Source organism: Struthio camelus, chromosome 2 (assembly GCF_040807025.1).
Source record: "Struthio camelus isolate bStrCam1 chromosome 2, bStrCam1.hap1, whole genome shotgun sequence".
NCBI lineage: Eukaryota > Metazoa > Chordata > Aves > Struthioniformes > Struthionidae > Struthio > Struthio camelus.
In genome coordinates this window covers 158,772,916-158,790,192 of record NC_090943.1, presented here as the reverse complement: position 1 = coordinate 158,790,192, position 17,277 = coordinate 158,772,916, and the positions used below count along the sequence as shown (strand labels likewise).

The window sequence follows — 17,277 nt, the reverse complement described above, 5'->3', positions numbered from 1 at the left end:
ATTTGACCTGCTGCAGTCAAGGTAGCTTTGGCAATTGCAGCAGCCTGTCCTCAGTTGATTACTTTTCCCTATTTGCTTCTTTTTCCAACAGCTTGGGGAATGAGAGAATGAAAAGGAAAGAAGCAGTCTGCAGTCTGGGGGGTTCTTTTGAGATTTTAGGCGGGTTTTTTAATGCCCTCTAACATTAAAAATATGTTGGGTGTTAGAAGTACAAGTCTGGAGGTTTAACACAGGAAATTTATTCCCTTGTATCCACCCTATCAATCCATAAAGGACAGTTTTACCACAGCAAAAGGCAGTTTCTGTTGTTCTCTATCATGAGAGACTTAGCACCAGAACAGAAGAAAAGAGACCACGTAAGGACCAAGAATAGCTTAGTAACACCTCATCACTCTCACGGACTTCAGAGAGTAAGCTCAGGAAGAGAAGAGAGGGCACAGAGAGAGCAGACAGCAAACTAATTCCTCACACCGAAAATTGTTCTCAGATTTGCAGCACTGGGCATACATCCAGCCAGTGCATTCCCTTATATGCTGGGCACATAAGCCTGTCAGACCTAGTCTTCAAATTGCCTATCACTTCCCTGAAGTTTAGGAAAAGAGAGGCTGCAAGTAAGAGTGTGTGCAGGTACCACTGCACATCAAAATCAGTTCTTTGAAAATTTGGCCCTCATGTTGCAGACTGTTTTGCTGGGCAGGTTTCTGCAAGAACATTCAGCATGCTGTAATTGGAATAAAATGACAGAAGTATGGCAAGAAGTTTGGAAAGCCAAGCAGACTGTAGTTATGGATTAAAGCCTTTAATTCATTCTCAAGATTCATTCTGTCCTTGAGCTATACATACATCATAATGAACTGGTGCTGAATGAACCAAAAGTGACAAGCCATACCCAGGAGGTTGCAAAATATGCAATTCCGTTTATTGTTTATTTGGTCTAGGAAACAGCAAATAAACTTTTGGACAATGACAGTGGTAAGTGTAAAAATACTGCACTTTCCATCTGGATTAAATGGCAAATTTGTATGGGGATTAAGAGGCAGAGCATAGAGCTATCATAATCAAAAATACACAGACTGACAAAAAAAAAGTCTTAGAATTTCAGATTTTTTTTTCTCTGCCATCTTTCATCCCCTGTCATTCTGTCCCACTCTTAACTTAATAATTTATAAAAGTTTTTTCTAACAAAGAAGCATAGTTGTGGCCTAATTGCAATCAACCATCACCAAACCAGGTAAATTTGGAGCCCTGAAAAAAACAGTCACAGATCTAACAAGCAAAGAAGGACACAACCACCAAAAGTTTTTCTGTTTACAGAGTTACAATATGAAAGACTAGAAAAGTTGTGCCAGAATAGTCTTTACATAACTAGTCAATTTTCTCTGGATACTTTTTGTATCTAAAGGTGACAGTGCAGCGGAGCAGACATTCCTGCACAGCAGTTAACCATGAAGAAGCAAAGAATTATTCACCAGACAGATACTCAACTGTGTCTTAGCTGTGCAAAGACTAATGTTCTGGCGTAGAAAAGTACATATAACTAAGGAAGTTAAAATCTAACACTTGGACAGACAACAAAATATTGATGGGAATTACTACACAGTCACCAACCTGAGGAGGATATCTTTATTTCTTTGGACCTTTATTGTCTGTGGAACAAAATCTCACTTCTTGCAGAAAGGGAGAAAAATTAATCCAAGCTGAGTCAGTTAACTGATAAAAATCAGTAGCTAGAGCTTGTTAAGTGGTTTTACAGGAATGCAAAAGTGAATGGCCGTCAGCAACATTAGAGCAGTCACCCAAAAGAAAACTAAAGACAAGTTCAAGGCTTTGGTTTATGCAACTAGATAGATTAGCGCTCCAAATACATTATTCTTGTGGACAAGTGTGGAAAGAGTGTTTTGAACTGTCCAGTGTTTTAGCAGAAAGGAAAAATACCATAAATTTTGTATGTGCAGCTCTCTCAAAGACATTCAATACTCAATAATAAGATTGGAAATACTAAGCCTTGTGGCCTCCAATTTATTTTTGTCGTCATAAAAATTGAATTGAGCAAGTTAATATGTAATTACTTAGCAGTTACATTAGTAACATATGGAAATTTTTCCTGCACAAAGAAAAGTTTCCATCTCTAAATACAGAAGGAAAATTCTTAGAGTACACCAAGTTACTTTATGAATAAAGGGAAAACTAACTAAAGTAAGTACTTTTCTTGCCCAGTGCTCTTTTTGTATGCCAGATAAGAACATAAATAGATGAAAGTGGGGGATTGTTGCTGTTGTTTAAGTTACACTGAATGAGGAAGAAATGCCTCTTCGACTTAAAGCAGTAGTGAGAGAATAATTAGATGTTGACTGAAAACTGAATGGCACTGTGTGGTTTAGAAGGCACCCAGTCAATGGACAAGACAGAACCATGGAGCTCAACGTGGAAAACTCCTCAGCTGAAGGAATAAGTGGTAGCTTCAGGCATGTTGACTTTACTTTCCCAAACATCTCCTTTCCAAGAAGTCACATTATATACCTTTGAGCATCTTTGCCCAAGGGAAGGAACTACAAGCTGGAACTAATACTTGTTCTTCCTACACGGTGACAGAGTGTGCAATTTTTTAAAGCAGACAAACATACCGTTAGTGCTGTATTAAACTGTAAATAGTTAGCCAGCTGTATGAAGAGTTTATTTATTGCAAGGGGTGGCAACCTTGAGAAAATAAAGGATTTGGGGAACATCTTATTACTTTAAGCGCAGCATGAGATTTTTTTTCTGTGAATATGGAATAGAGACCTCGTATCACCTCATCCAATAACTTAACAGTTATATCGGGCCAAGGCAAAAGTCCACTTAGTCTAGTATCTCACTGCAGACAGCATTCAGAAGCTGATGCTTGCTGAAAAAGTATAAGAACAAGGGCAGTATTGTTTTTTATTCACCGAGTACACCAACTCCACTTTCTGCTGGTGTGATCATTGTGGAAAAACTCTTTCTCTGATGTTCATTTCATTGTATTAATTGTTTGCCAGTTATTTGCTTTATATACAGCAGATTAAATCAAAGCTTAAAAAAGGGTAGGGGTTAAGTATGGTTTTCAAAGCTCACAGAACTTTACCCATCTTTCTGGAGATGGATCTGAATCCCCAATTCTGCTTTGCAAATCCCAACCATATGTCTTAGGTCTGAAACGTACAGAGGACTAAACATATGCTTTGCTTTACTGGCTCATTAAGTCACAAACATTCAGGGCCTCACTTCTGACCAGAATTGATGTGTTGAATATTGGATTGAACTTGGATTTCTTCATTCACCTCACATAGCCTGCATTAAATATTATGACTAATAGGTATCCCTAGCAGACTTGTAAAGCACTCACAGATGCCCAGACACCCAAGATGGTATGCTTCCCCAGCGCTTAAGTGTCATGCAGTGTCACACAGACTGGACAGCGCTGTTACTTCCATTTACCTCTCTTCAGAGTTAAACCCACTGACCACTGCACAAGCCGTTTTCAATTGCTGGAGGCAGAATGCCTCAGGTTTCCACCAGTCTCTGAATGTGCTCATGAATAACACATTATACAGTACTTCTTTCAACAAAAGAGTCCCAGGACCAAATTCTGCTCCCAGTTACGCCTATGCAGCCTCACATCAAAGGGTTTATATAGATATAACCTTGAGAGAAATGTCTTTAGAAATCATAAAAACTTGTTGGCATTTTTCCTCCTTCCTTCTCCAAGCAATAAGATAAATTTGCTCTAGAAGTTAAACCACTGTCAATCTGATCCAACAAATATTTAAGCCTAACAATCATCTCAGCAGTATTTTTTAATATCCTCAGAGGAGTTCTTTTAAAAAAGCTGTAGCAATAGTTTGTGACATTCAACAGTCCTGTGCAATACCGTATGATGTAAGTGTTACATTAGCTACTGTTCCAACAAAGAAAAAAAATGTATATTCCATAGAAATTGAGTGTCATACCTGGTCTTTAAACTTAGTTGATTACATAGAGGGCAATCACAGCAATATCTAATCGGTGCTTTCATGGAAATAAGAGTAAAAAGTGTTCCACATAACTCATCTTGAGACATCTGAACTTACAAAGAGCAGAAGCTTTATGCCATTTGAGATATGAGATTCAGTGAGCGTGTGTGAATGAGTAATCCCACTCCCTTGAGATCAGCAGCAAAACTACTTCATTTCAGTAATACTGGACTGCCATACTAGTGAAAGGGAAGTAACACTTGACCTTGGAATAAGGAAGTCGATTTCTGCACATCAGAGTGATCTAGTGAAAAGTTCCATCTTCTTATTTATCACTTACCTTGGCCCTGGGCATGACTGATGGAGTAAGATGTGACAGCTAAAAAAGCCAAGAGGAAACAGCTCTGTACCTCGTATCGACAAAGCATCTTTTTCCCCTCGATACCCACGGTATCAGTAGGTCTGAAAGCACACAGAACAGAAATATTTACTAAATATTCAATATAAATCATTCGCTTTAATGAAAAGTGTGGGCAAAATCCTGATTCCATTAAAAATAATTAAGAGTTTGCCATGGGCATCACTGGAGCCAGGATTTCATCCTGAGAGCAACTTCATAAACAAAGCACATTTTACCTGAAAGGCACAAAGAACCCCATTTAGCACACTAAATGGTTCTGAAAATTGGGCCCTTGTAAAGAGCTGGTTGGCATTTTCTGCAAAGCATACAGGACTATTGGAAATGTAGTGTGCAATGCACAATAAGACAAAACGGATATCTCTATACATTCCAGTGTTGCAGACACCAAGGCATTAAGGTACCTATCATGGGGAATTCTGAAGCTCTAGATAACAAAGTAGGACGAAAACTGCTAATCTACTTTACATCTAGAAAGTGCAGTACCAACAGAGTAAGAAATATTTTGAGCAATGCTTAAATTATGTATTTCAGGTTCTATAATAAAAAAATAACCCTGCCTAGCAAGCCTACCCTAAAACATCAAGCACGTTTAACTAATAACTCTAGTGATATAATCACTAGTCAGTTCAGCTGAGCAATTCTGCACATCAGCAAAAAAAGGCAAAACTTCACCTCCTGAGGAAATTCGAATCCTCCTCTCATTGTCTTCTAGAGCCTACTCTACTTTTCCTATTTCTGTATTATTCAGTTTATTCTCTGCTCCCTGTTTTCTACTATCTGGCACTTGCAGCGACTAAAATAGACACAGCTCAGAGGGCATGCACAACATCAGCTGAAAAAGTACTACTTCTATTTGAAAGTGATGCCATGGCCAAAAATACTCTAAAATAATCCATTAGGAACATCTACCCTTCAGAGTGCAGCAACACTCCAGGTAGTTTTAAGCGAGCTAGTTCAGTTACAGGAAGCATTCCCAGTGCCAAAGAATGAATCCCACATGGAGTAATAGATCTGCCCAAGAAGCTAGGTTAAAAACAATACAAATTTCATTATCTGAACTTGGCCTTAATAGTATTTACTGCAACTATTAAACATATATAGAAGGCCCTCTCAAGATATATCAGTATGTTCGCACAGCATGATGTTGAAAATGTTTAAATATTTATCTATCATCCAACTGTATTGCACTGTCTTTAGTCTATTTTCTAGCCTAGGAAGAAGAATTTTTGCTGCCCTCTCCTGTTGGTATTTTACTGGCCAATTAAATTAAGATTATTGACAGTAATTTGTTGCTATCACCAAATAATAAGAGACTCAAAAATTGCCAGTTTATTTTGGCAAACTTTGGTTTATATATATTTCTGTTTTGTAGCTCCCTCTCCTTTACTTTCCACATTATTTCCTCCAATATCCTTAAGATACCAGGACTGAACTAACCTTCCCTGTTTTCTTTGTCTTCTGAGGAAGGCACAGAGAAAGTGGTCTAACCACTATTTAAGAATATAAAACGTAGATTAAAGTATCTCAACCATTATTATCCAGATAAGAGGATGAGACCTACACCTCTTTCTCTGTCCAGGTACTCCCCATTTGCTTTAGCTATCCGAGCATTCTCTAGGCTTCCTGTTGCAAATCCTAGTCATCAATGCCTAATGTGCCACTTAGGAAAATATAGGGTGCTTAGTCATTTTGAATTCCGCTCACACAGGAGACTACCTAAAATTTAGACAATGTATCACCAAGTTTCACAGTACTTCTATATATTTTTGGATCCATTTCTAATAGCACAAATCTCTTAAAACAGAGGCCAAGAGCTAGATCCAACACAGAAACTGTGCACCTAAAGCTTAAGTATTGCTATGCCCAGTGCTTAAGGACATGTCCTCCAGATGGGATTCAGAAACCCAAAGTGGCCACGCTTCCTAATACATCAAACACAGAAAGTCAGACATCCAAGGACTTCATCCAAACCAGTGAGCACAGTCAACAGTCAGTTGCGTAGTGACAGCCAATAAGAAAAATAAAGAGAAATAAGTCTTCAATAGCCCCCCTTGTATATCTTACATTGGTTAGAGAGGATTCTCCCATTGCTCAGGAATACAACCTGGAACAGGCAAATGTAGAGCCTTCAAAGAACAACCTATGGCTTATTCTTTAATGAAGCCACCCCTGAAGACGTGTAAATTTCCTTCCACGTAATGGCTTAGACATTAAAATATTCACTCCCAGTGGTGGCTCCATTCCCCGTCTGCTGGAGCAGATGTGAACCCTCCTTCCAAAGAAGTGCTGTAAACAGTACCTGACAGGCAATCTTGGGTAAAGCCACTCCACTTCTGCTAGAGAAGATCCACCGTGTGGACAAGGTAAGCTTTACCGACACGCATTTAACTGGCACTAGATAAAAACCAATCTGCACGCGGCTACGCTTCAAGTCCGACTTCGAGGCAACTGCGAGCCTGCAGCCACCTTGTGGCTGAGGACATCACCAGGGAATAAGAAGAAATACCTTACTCCTGCTCCTTTTTATAACACTTCTTTTAACTGTTTTACTAAATAGTTATCAGACAAAACAGCCCTGGCAGCAGAGCCCGCTCTCCAGCCTCCCCTCGCAAGCCAGGGGTGCGCTGTGCCGGAGCAGCCTGGCTCCTCGCCTCGCCCGGCCAGGCCTCCGCAGGCAGAGCGGCCGCGCTCCCCCCAGGACGTCCACCCGGGCCCGGGAAGGGGCACCTTCTCCAGAGGGATGAACGTGCCTCCGAGGCCTCCCAGCCGGAGAGAAAGCTAACCCACGCCCTCCCTGCTGCGGGCAGGGTCTGCTGGAGGAACACCCCGTCTCCGGGTCCTGGTTAACGGCAAGAAACCACTCAGCCCTGAGGAAATATGGCACGCGTCCTGCTCCTAAAGCGTTTTCACGCGTTTGGGCCAGTTGTAGGAGACAAACTGCAGCATTTAGAGACTTCACTGCCGCCCAGGGAAGCGTTCCCAAGGCAGCAATCACGGACGTGGCTACGCGCAGTCCAGGAAAGCCCTACGCCGGAGCCCGCGGCTGCCGGAGCGCACGCAGCCGGGCCACGAGGCGCCGCGGCCTCGGCTCAGCCTTGGGCGCCCGTCCTCACGCCGCGCTCCCAAATCAAAACACACGGGTTATTTCTCTTATCTCGGCGCTTTATTATGGAACAGCGTGATGCGGCGCCGACCCACAGCCCGGGAACGGGCAAACGGGCTGCTGGGGTCGAGGTCCCGCCGGCCCAGGGAAGAGCGTGGGCTGCGCCCCGTCCCGCCGCCGCCGCCGCCCCCACACGGAAAGGGCGGGAAAGGCGGGGAGGGGGCGGCCGCCGCCTGGCGGCAGCCGTCCTGGCAGCCCCTCCGCTGCCGCGCAACGCGCCGCGGCTCCAGCGCGGCCCCTGCCCGCCTCCCCCCCCCCACACACACACACACGGGGCGCGGGGGGCCTCCACCTGCAGCCCCAACGGCGCCGGAGCCTCTCGATCCTCTTCGCGAAGCTCCCCCGTACGAACCCCCCCGAAACCGCCAGCTGGAAAGCGCGTTTCTCCCCTCCCCACCCCCCGCGCCCCGCACAGCCACCACTTCAGAAGTTAAGAAAGGGACAGCGAGGACCAGGCGCAGGGCTTGGGCGCCCGCCACTGCTTCCCGCCGCCACAACGCGCCGGCGGAGCGGAGGAAGCCGGCGGGGCGGCGCGGGGCTCGCGTGCCCGGCGGCCCCGCCGCAGCCTGCCGGCGCCGGGCGGCAGGGACCGCCCAGGGGGCCAGCCGCCTCGACGGGCCGCTCCCCGCGGCGTCGGAGGCAGCAGCGAGACCCCCTGTTTGAAGGGACTTTTAAAAAAAACAAAAATTGTGTCCCGTCCCCCCTCCCCCGCGCAGCAGCCGCCCTCCGCCGCCCCCCTGCCCGCCGGCCGCCTCACACCGACCTGCGCAGGCATCGGCGGCGCCTCCGCCCCGCTCCCTCGCTCGCTCGCTCGCTCGGCTGTTACTTTGCCGCCGGGAAAGTTTCTTTTCCACCCCTGCGGCTGCTCTTCGCCTGCATCTGATAAGGCGAACGGGTGGGGAAAGGAGGCGGGCAGTTATAGAGCAGAAGGTGGAAAGAAGGGGGGAAAGGAGGCATGGGCGAGGTCTGACGTCCCAGCAACCCCCCCCCCGCCGCCTCGCCCCCAAACGCCGCCGCCGCCGGGGCGGGGGGGGGGGGGGGATCAGGCAGCGCTAGATCTGCAGGTGCTCCGCTTCGCCTCTGCTTTTTTTTTTTTTTTTCCTGCTTTGCTCCCTTTTAACTCATGTCGCGCTCCCCCGAGTCGCTCATTCACTTAGTTTTAAATAACGCAGAAGGTGCCTCTTCTGCAGCGCTGCTGGGAAAGCAGCCATCCCTCCCGCGTCGGTGACTGCGAGGTGCAGAGCAGTGACCCGCCGGGCAATCACTTCTGTGAAAGCGCTCCAGTGCTCGGCTGGCTTAATATAAACCTTCATTAAACGTGTCGTAGCACGTACGCCCGTTCTTGCCGTGCGCGTGGGCACGGCAGCGGCGAAGTGGCACTGCGCAACCTACAGCCGTATCACAAAAGGATGATACGCCCTGTGCTACACCCCGCTGGGCTTACAGTTGAGGCTGCTACTTAGGAAGTTTGTATGTGCCTAGCATTCAAGACATGAGTGAAAATGTTCATTTCAATGTGCCGGGTCATCTGCGTAAAGTTAGTAATGAAAGCAGTGGAGGATTGCATTTAAGAAACGAGAACGTAGGTGAAACGAGAGAAGTGCATCTCCGGTCGTGTAAGCAGTAACGTTCCCCTTTCGAGGGAAGGGAGCGGTGAGCGAGCAGTGAGCTGCTCGCGATTAGCGTAATAACCTTAAACCCGGCTGAGTCTGATTCCCGGTCCTACAGCCTCCTGCCCAAAGTCGCTGTGCACACGTATCTTTCTGCTGAAACCCGTACCATAAAGAAGAAAGAATCACAAAGCTATCTGAAGACTTTCGCCTCAGACTTTCTCCCAGCTCCTATGGGACCCGGGAGGTCCTGTCCCCTTCTGTGCTGCCAGGTTTGTGCAACGGCCGACGCTTCGGACCTGTCAAGAGGAGAGTAACTCGCAAGATAACGCTTCCTCCGAAGAAATAACATGTTCAGCTCATTGATACGTGATGCCTTTTTTACCTTTTCAGCCCCTAATTTGTGTATGTAGCTGAGACAACAGTGTCTAGAAGACGCGGAGGTGGTTGGATAGGTCTATTTGCACCCCGGAAGACTTTGTGAATGCAGGGAGATAAACCTAATCCTTCACTGCTTGCTGGCTCATTCATGTGTGTCAGGACAAGTCAAGGGACAGTTTGCCAAAGGGAGGGTCTGGCTCCGTCTCTCTCTCCCTTCTTCTTCTTCTTCTTCTTTTTTTTTTTTTTTTTTTTTTTTTTAAATAAAGTAGTATGCAAAGTGCACGAGCACCATCCTGCGGCTGCGCCTAGTCAGAGTCCTGGGAGCCACAATTGCAAGTCTCGAGTTCACTGGCCAGCGGATGGTTTCTGAAGCCCTCTTGAGCCTTCGTCTGACTTTATACTGTAATTTTGAGCCATGTATTTGCTTCAGAAATTAAACAAATCCTTTACATTTATGCAAAGTGTATTATTTCAAGGGTAATTCTGCTGATTTTTTAGAATATCAATTCACGTTCATACTTTACAGTAGTATTTTTTGTACCATTTGTTCGCTTTTTAGGGTGAATGGCGCTTGTTGCCATTGAGTTTTACTCAGCTTGCTCTGGAAAGCACCACAGACCTCCTTGTGAAACTGCAAGGAGGAACTCATATTGTCCAAAACTTGTTCTCATCACACTTCTTTCATCCTGAGTTGTTTAATACCCTTTGAAAATAATGTTCCTGTTGAGATATGGCTTCTTTCAAAGAATTGTTATAAGCTGTACATCTGGAAATAGGGTAAAATCATGGAAGTGGCATAAGAGCAATATTAATGTACAAATGACTTACCAATGGTTCCTTCTTATCTCACTTACTTAAAAAAAAAAAAAAACTATGGAGTTTTCTAAGTAAATTTACCAAAGATGTGCTGGGCCCATGAATTTAGCTTGCACTAATTTGAATTGGCCAAGCCTCACTGATTTCAAAAGAGCAACGCTGATTTACAGCCACCACTTTTAAAAGTATTTTGACCAGCAAGATATTGAACATCCTTTGCTTGGCTAGGGTAGATGGCACCAAATTTATTTAAATAGTATTACATGGAAGTTATATTAAAAGTATATCTCAAAAAAATTCAACTAAACCGATTCAAGTGCCGCAAAGAACAGAATTAACACAGGCTAGTGAGCTCAAAGTGAACTTGACTGAATATCAAATTTTAAAATGGAACCAAGTAATGGATTGCTGAAAGCAGTAGTTGTGGGAGCTGAACAAAAAACAAACGAATATGTTTGGGGGCTGTGGGGGAGAATTACTTGGCAGCTATCAGTCCTCTGCTTTTTAGAATGTGGCCTTTTTATTTCTCTCGCTTTCTCTGATATATCCATGAATGCAATGTTACTTACTGTGCCATTTCTCACAAAACTTTTTGGGCAAATGGGAGCATCAAGTTTGGGGGAGATCTTTAAATTGGAAGTAGTTTGAAGTTAATCAGGTCTTTGATTACAATGATGTTTTTAAAACTGACTAGGTTTTGCCTAAACTAGTATATCTGACAAGGAGAAATACATGTTTTAAATGCCCTTTCTCTCTCCCGCTCCTCCTGAGTACCCAAAAACTTCAGTCTCATTTGAAAATTTTGACTGCAGAATGCCATCTGCATGACTAGAACTAGTCACCCAAGCCTAATTAAAATTGCCAGAGTTTTATTTTGGTAGTAAAGAACTAGTGAAGGCAGACAAAGACAAAGGTAAAGCCTGAGCTAAAGCACAGCTAACTTTTACTTTAAATGTTATCATTCTCATTAAATATGATGGTACATACAATGCCCTTTGGAAGGTGGTTTGCCAAGATCAGTCTGTCAACACCTGTAATAATTAAGTGATTTATGAAGGCGTATGCTGAGTGATCTGAGAAGGATTTAGGAATGTATTCTTCTCCCCCCAAAATAAACAAATTTTTTTTGCGGAAAATGTTAACTGTGATACGCCATATTTAACGTCTTAGCCATGCTTGCCTCTTTTAAGTTTCTCGTCTTTAGTAGCTAAGACAATTTTTTAGTTCTTTTGTGATATAAACATGCAATAAAATTACTTCTGAAATGGGTAGTTGTTTCTGATGAAATGTTTTTTCTACTGCCCTTCTTTGCGCAACAGCTGTTTCTCTGTTATCAGCCTTACAAATCTACAGCTCGGGTTTTAGCCAGGAACGGGCAGAGTAGTCCAGCTTTGCTTCGTTATTGGTTGGCATGTCTGATGAGTGGTGAATTTTCATTTCCTTGATACTTTTTACAGGATTTTAGTGCTGTCAGCACTTTATTGAGCTGCTAGGTTTACTCATCTGAAGTTTATTACACATAATGAAGTAAGTGAAAGGGATACCCAGGAAGCCAGATTGATGACATGGCCGTTGAAGCGTAACGCTTGATTTTTAGGGTTGGTCCTGCTCTTTCAAAAGAGCAGAAAAGGGAGCAAAGCTGGGAAGAGATGAGCCAAGGAAGATGACAGAAAAATATAAATATTTCTCTGTCACGTATTTTCCTGTTTGGCTCTTGAGTATGAGGGATCCGGAAGGTAATGAGAAGCATGTAGAGTTTGGTGTTTGGGGAAGTCGATTTTCTGTTCTGCAGTCCAATCTGGTCCTTTTAGATTCATTTTTTCTGTGTTTACACTTCAATATTTGAGCTAGTTGCCTCGTCTTTTTCTGGTCAATGGAGAGGAACAGACGCTTAAATATTACCTCGACGAGCCTGGAGCCACAGCCAGGAGCTCAGCTCCCTCTTCGTGGCCTCTGCTAAGGGCGGCTGGGGAAGTTGCAGGAAGGTCTAGCAAAGGCTTTCCAGGGATAGGTGCATTTGGGGAAGGAGTTCAGCCTCTCGCTGTAGGCCCTGAGCAGTAGGGAGACTGGGTGTTTGGGGGAAGAGTGCCCAGCTGGGGACCAGGAAAGTGTTCTGGAGCCATAAGCAGAGCAGTCAAGACACAAAGCCCACAGTTACCACTACTCCCGTCTGTTCCTAGGCTGCCTGCCAAGAGGAGACTTTATTAACCTACCTGAGAGAGCGCTGCACTTGACGGGCAGATCCTGGAAGGCTGAAGGCATGGAGGCAGGGGTGCCCTGAGGAAAGGAGAAAGACTCCTGCTGGTGGAGCTACCACCAGCTGGCTCAAGTATTGCACTAGGCTGACAAAAGTGAGCAGAGATTTCTTTTCACTGGATAGTGCTGTGGTCCTGGTTGCGTCTCACCAATGTTACGAAAGGTGAAGGAAAGGTTCCTCATCCCTTACTGAATAGGCAAAAGACCTGCAGATATTTGCTGGCTGTGCCAGAGATAACTTCCTTCAGAATGAAATCCAGCCTGAAATGACTGTTTAAAACCAGTAAGAGCTGGAAGCGGTGCCACTGTGATCTCCATAATATGTACCTTGAGTTATGAATGTAAGTGAGAAGAAATCTTAATGATGTCTACGGGACACATCTGGAACAAGGAAAAAATCCTTTCCAAATATGATTTAACTTAAGCTATTAGCTAAAAGGAGAACTTCTTCTCTGTCTAAGTAGACCTCCTACCCCGTGCGCTCTTGAATGCTGTAATTACACACTGATGGACTCTATCATTGCACTTTAATCACTTTTCTGGTGTATATGTCCATGAGAGTAGAATTCTTGACAAGAGATTCATTAAATGCTTTCTGATAATCTGTTTTTTCCCATCTTGTTGATTAAAGCAAAACTATGATTTTAAAATCTGCAATTTTTGGAAAAGCGTCTGTGTTCATTAAACTCTGAAAAAAAGGGTTACTGAGTTGTCTCCTAGAATAATACCACATGTTAACACTCAGTTTTGTTCTGTGACTGAATAAAAACCTGAACAAAACTCTCCTCTAAGACTGCAGCTTTACTGCTCACAATTTTTATTCCCCAAAAATATTTCCTTTGTTCCATTTTAAATGGCCTTATTCTATTTGCTGCTGTTGTTTTAAGGGATTTAAAGTAGATTAAGAAATTCAGAGTTCGATGCTTTGTTCCTCTACACATTTGTAAGGCTGGTTTTAAAAATTCTAGTAGCAATGCTTAAGTTTCCTAAATCTACTTAAGCACAGATAAAACATACAAAGTTTCATGAATAGAATACTGAATTAAGTCTAGCAGAAATTTTATTACAAAGAAGTGGTAGTGTAGCTTGTATTTGTAAGGAAAGAAATATTATTGTAAAAATTTGTAGCTTGTATTTTGGAGTAATTTTAAAGACTGTGTGGGTGGAAAAAACCGAGAGAAATATTAATATATTTTACTTGTTGCAGATTACTCAATAAAATTGCCACCCACTCAAATACTCACTGAAGAAATACAATATACCTTCCATTTTTATATTTCAGAGGCATTTAAACATCTGAAATAACTGTCAGTTAATTATTCCAATAAATACCAACATTAAAATCAGTACACTAAAAATCTTACTTGATTGGCTATGGAAAAGAATCGACAGCAGTTTTTTAACTTCTTTCAATTACAAAGTGACAACAGATGGGGGCAGTCTTGGACAAAATTCTCCTTTGTGTTTCAGCAAACCTCTACTTTTCTCGATTCTGAGCATCCAAATTCAAGCATTGTGCCTGGTAAAACACAACATTTTAGTAGTCCCAATGCTTTGATCTTCATTTTAAGACTCAAGAAATGAACTTCTGTGAAGACCTCTGTTAGCCAGCTTTGGTGCAAAGGGCTTCCGCTCAGTCAAAGGCAATTCATATAAAGCCTCAGGGGAAGAGGCTTCCGTTTAAAAAACAAAATTTTTTCAAAACTTTTCAGGCCTAAATATCGTTTGATCATTGGAGATTGAATCTGGCTATGAGCGCATAAACTGGCCCCTCCTTAACAACCGCTATTTAAAGCTAACCTGCACATCCCCCCCAAGGAGTGGAGATTTCTGAAGTTCCAGTGAGATCTAAGAAAGAAGGTGCAGGACAGTTTTCATCTCTGTTTTGAACGTGGCACCATGCAACACACCTTACTCCTGCTCAGGATTACTGATGAAGTTACTGAGTGGAAGGGACTTTTTCTTCCTGTGGTACCTGCTCTGCAAGCATATGCAATAACCGCTGTCAGTGAACAGTCCAAAGACTGAGATTGCCATTAACTCCCTCAGGATTTGGCCAAGAATTATTAGGACAGAGACAAGAAAGAGGCAAAGTCTTAGCTCTGTTTTGCATGTGCTAGCAGAACTAGGTCTTTGTGTAGTGTGTGTACCCAGGAAGGCTTTAGACAATTCCCGTTGGACATGATTTAAGTGCCTTAAATATAATGCCAAAAATAACAGGAAATTACACAGGAGAAAAGCAATCATATACGCTAGCCTTAAACAAATAGCTGGGAGTAATTGTGCTCCAAAGCTATTGATCTGATGACTTGAAGAATTACAGGGTATTGTGACAAAGAATGTGAAAGCTGAAAAAAGGAGAAGCAGCAGTCTCAGACCACAAAAACCAGACAACATCTTGACAGCTTTTGGTTTTACTTTTTTTTCTTTCTTTCTTTCTTTCTTTTTTTCACCCTGATTCTTTGAACATTCAGAGACCAGATTTTTTGCAGCATCTGGGTCATGTGCAAGATCAACTGAATATCACCTCAATCCATGTTCTTTGCAAAGCCTAGGTAAGAGTAGGATGTTTGCTAACAGTCTACAAGGTAGTAATTTAGGACACAGGAGACTAGTAAGAATCATTTTCCAGTATTTTCGCGTTTAACTGACTTTTAATCTCAGGCTCTTTTACAAAGTGCTGTAATCAGCAAGTAATCTCTTTTGCAGTTTCCTTTAGATTATCGGTTGCTTGGGGCCCTATTTCAATCCTTATTTGACTGGTGTCTTGTAAGCAGTCTTCATAAATGCTAATTTAAATGTTCTCATCTTATAGGCACCAGCCACAGTAATGTTATCTTGTGCTTCATAGAAAAAAAGCTTGATCATGGCCTGTTCAAATTAGGAGTACTTCAGGTGGCTCAAATTACAACAGGGCCATATGTAAAATACAGCCTTGAAGAGCACAGTGTTTCTTACAGCACAATGGTCAGAGATACTGGTGGAATAGTAAATGTTTTTACTCTCCAACATGACCAAAATCTGTGTCCCAAGGTCTGCAGTCTTGGAAGAACAGCCAGAACATACGCCACAAATCAAGATCCTTGCTATGCCATACAAAACCCCTAAAAGTTGGCTGTGTGACAGCAGGTGATAGCAGCCACAGAATTACAGAATGACAGAATGATTGAGGTTGGAAGAGATCTCTGGAGATCGCCTAGGCCAATGCCTCTGCTCAAGCGGGGTTACCACCTACAGCACGTTGTCCAGGATTGTGTCCAGATGGCTCCTGAATATCTCCAGCAAAGGAGACTCCACAACCTCTCTGGGCAACCTGCTCCAGTGCTCTGTCACCCTTCCTTATGTTCTGACACAGCCGCCCCTGTTTCAGTTTGTGCCCATTGCCTCTCGTCCTGTCACTGGGCACCACAGAGAAGAGTCTGGCCCCATCCTCTTCACACCCTCCCTTCAGATACTTCTACACAATGATCAGATACCACCCCTCCAACTCTTCTCTTCTCCAGGCTGAACAGGCCCAGCTCTCGCAGCCTTTCCTCACACGAGAGATGCTCCAGCCCCCTCATCATCTTTGTAGCCCTCTGCTGGACTCTCTCCAGGAGTGCCATGTCTCTCTTAAACTGAGGAGCTCAGAATCGGACACAGTACTCCAGGTGAGGCCTCTCCAGGGCTGAGGAGAGGGGCAGGATCACCTCCCTCCACCTGCTGGCAACACTCTTCCCAGTGCAACCCAGGAGACCATTGGCCTTCTTGCCCACAAAGCCACATTGCTGCCTCTTGGTCAACTTGTTGTCCACCAGCACTCCCAGGTCCTTCTCGGCACAGCTGCTTTCCAGCAGGTCAGCCCCCAGCCTGTACTGGTGCATGGGATTATTTCTCCCTAGGTGCAGGACCCTGCACTTGCCTTTGTGGAACTTCAGGAGGTTCCTCTCCGCCCATCTCTCCAGCCTGTCCAGGTCCCTCTCAATGGCAGCACAGCCTTCTGCTGTGTCAGCCACTCCCCCCAGTTTAGTATCCTCAGCAAACTTGCTGAGGGTGCACTCTGTCCCTTCCTCCAGGTCATTGACGAATCCATTGAACAAGACTGGAGCCAGGACTGACCCCTGGGGGACACCACTAGCCACAGGCCTCCAATTTGACTCTGCACCACTGACCACAACCCTCTGAGCTCGGCCATCCAGCCAGTTCTCCATCCACCTCACTGTCCGCTCATCTAGCCCACGCTCCCTGAGTTTACCTATGAGGATGTGATGGGAGACAGTGTCAAAAGCCTTGCTGAAGTCCAGGCAGACAACATCCACTGCTCTGCCCTCATCTGTCCAGCCAGTCATTCCATCAGAGAAGGCGATCAGATTGGTCAAGCAGGATTTCCCTTTGGTGAATCCATGCTGACTACTCCTGATCACCTTCTTGTCCTCCGCATGCTCAGTGCTGACCTCCAGGAGGAGCTGCTCCATCACCTTTCCAGGGATGGGGGTGAGGCTGACAGGCCTGTAGTTCTCTGGCTCTTCCTTCTTGCCCTTTTTGCAGACTGGCGTGACATTGGCTTTCTTCCAGCCCTCAGGCACCTCTCCTGATCTCCAGGACCTTTCCAAGATGATGGAGAGTGGCCTAGCAATGACATCCGCCAGCTCCCTCAGCACTTGTGGGTGCATCTCATCA

The 17,277-nt window shown here is 44.3% G+C and overlaps 1 protein-coding gene across 5 annotated transcripts in view; it reads right to left on the bottom strand.

Annotated features, from left to right (window-relative positions):
* The window catches only part of COL14A1 (collagen type XIV alpha 1 chain), a 139,017-nt gene extending 130,457 nt beyond the window's left edge, over positions 1-8,560 (bottom strand). For 3 of the 5 annotated variants that reach the window (XM_068933182.1, XM_068933183.1, XM_068933184.1), the window contains exons 1-2: positions 8,319-8,560; positions 4,312-4,433 (exon numbers count right to left, since the gene is read on the bottom strand). In XM_068933182.1, coding sequence (XP_068789283.1) covers positions 4,312-4,399 — 88 coding nt within the window. In that variant the 5' untranslated portion in view covers positions 4,400-4,433; positions 8,319-8,560. The remainder of the gene's footprint in view (positions 1-4,311; positions 4,434-8,318) is intronic. The other 2 variants (XM_068933186.1, XM_068933185.1) reach the window with 2 other exon arrangements.
* Between the last annotated feature and the right edge of the window lie 8,717 nt (positions 8,561-17,277).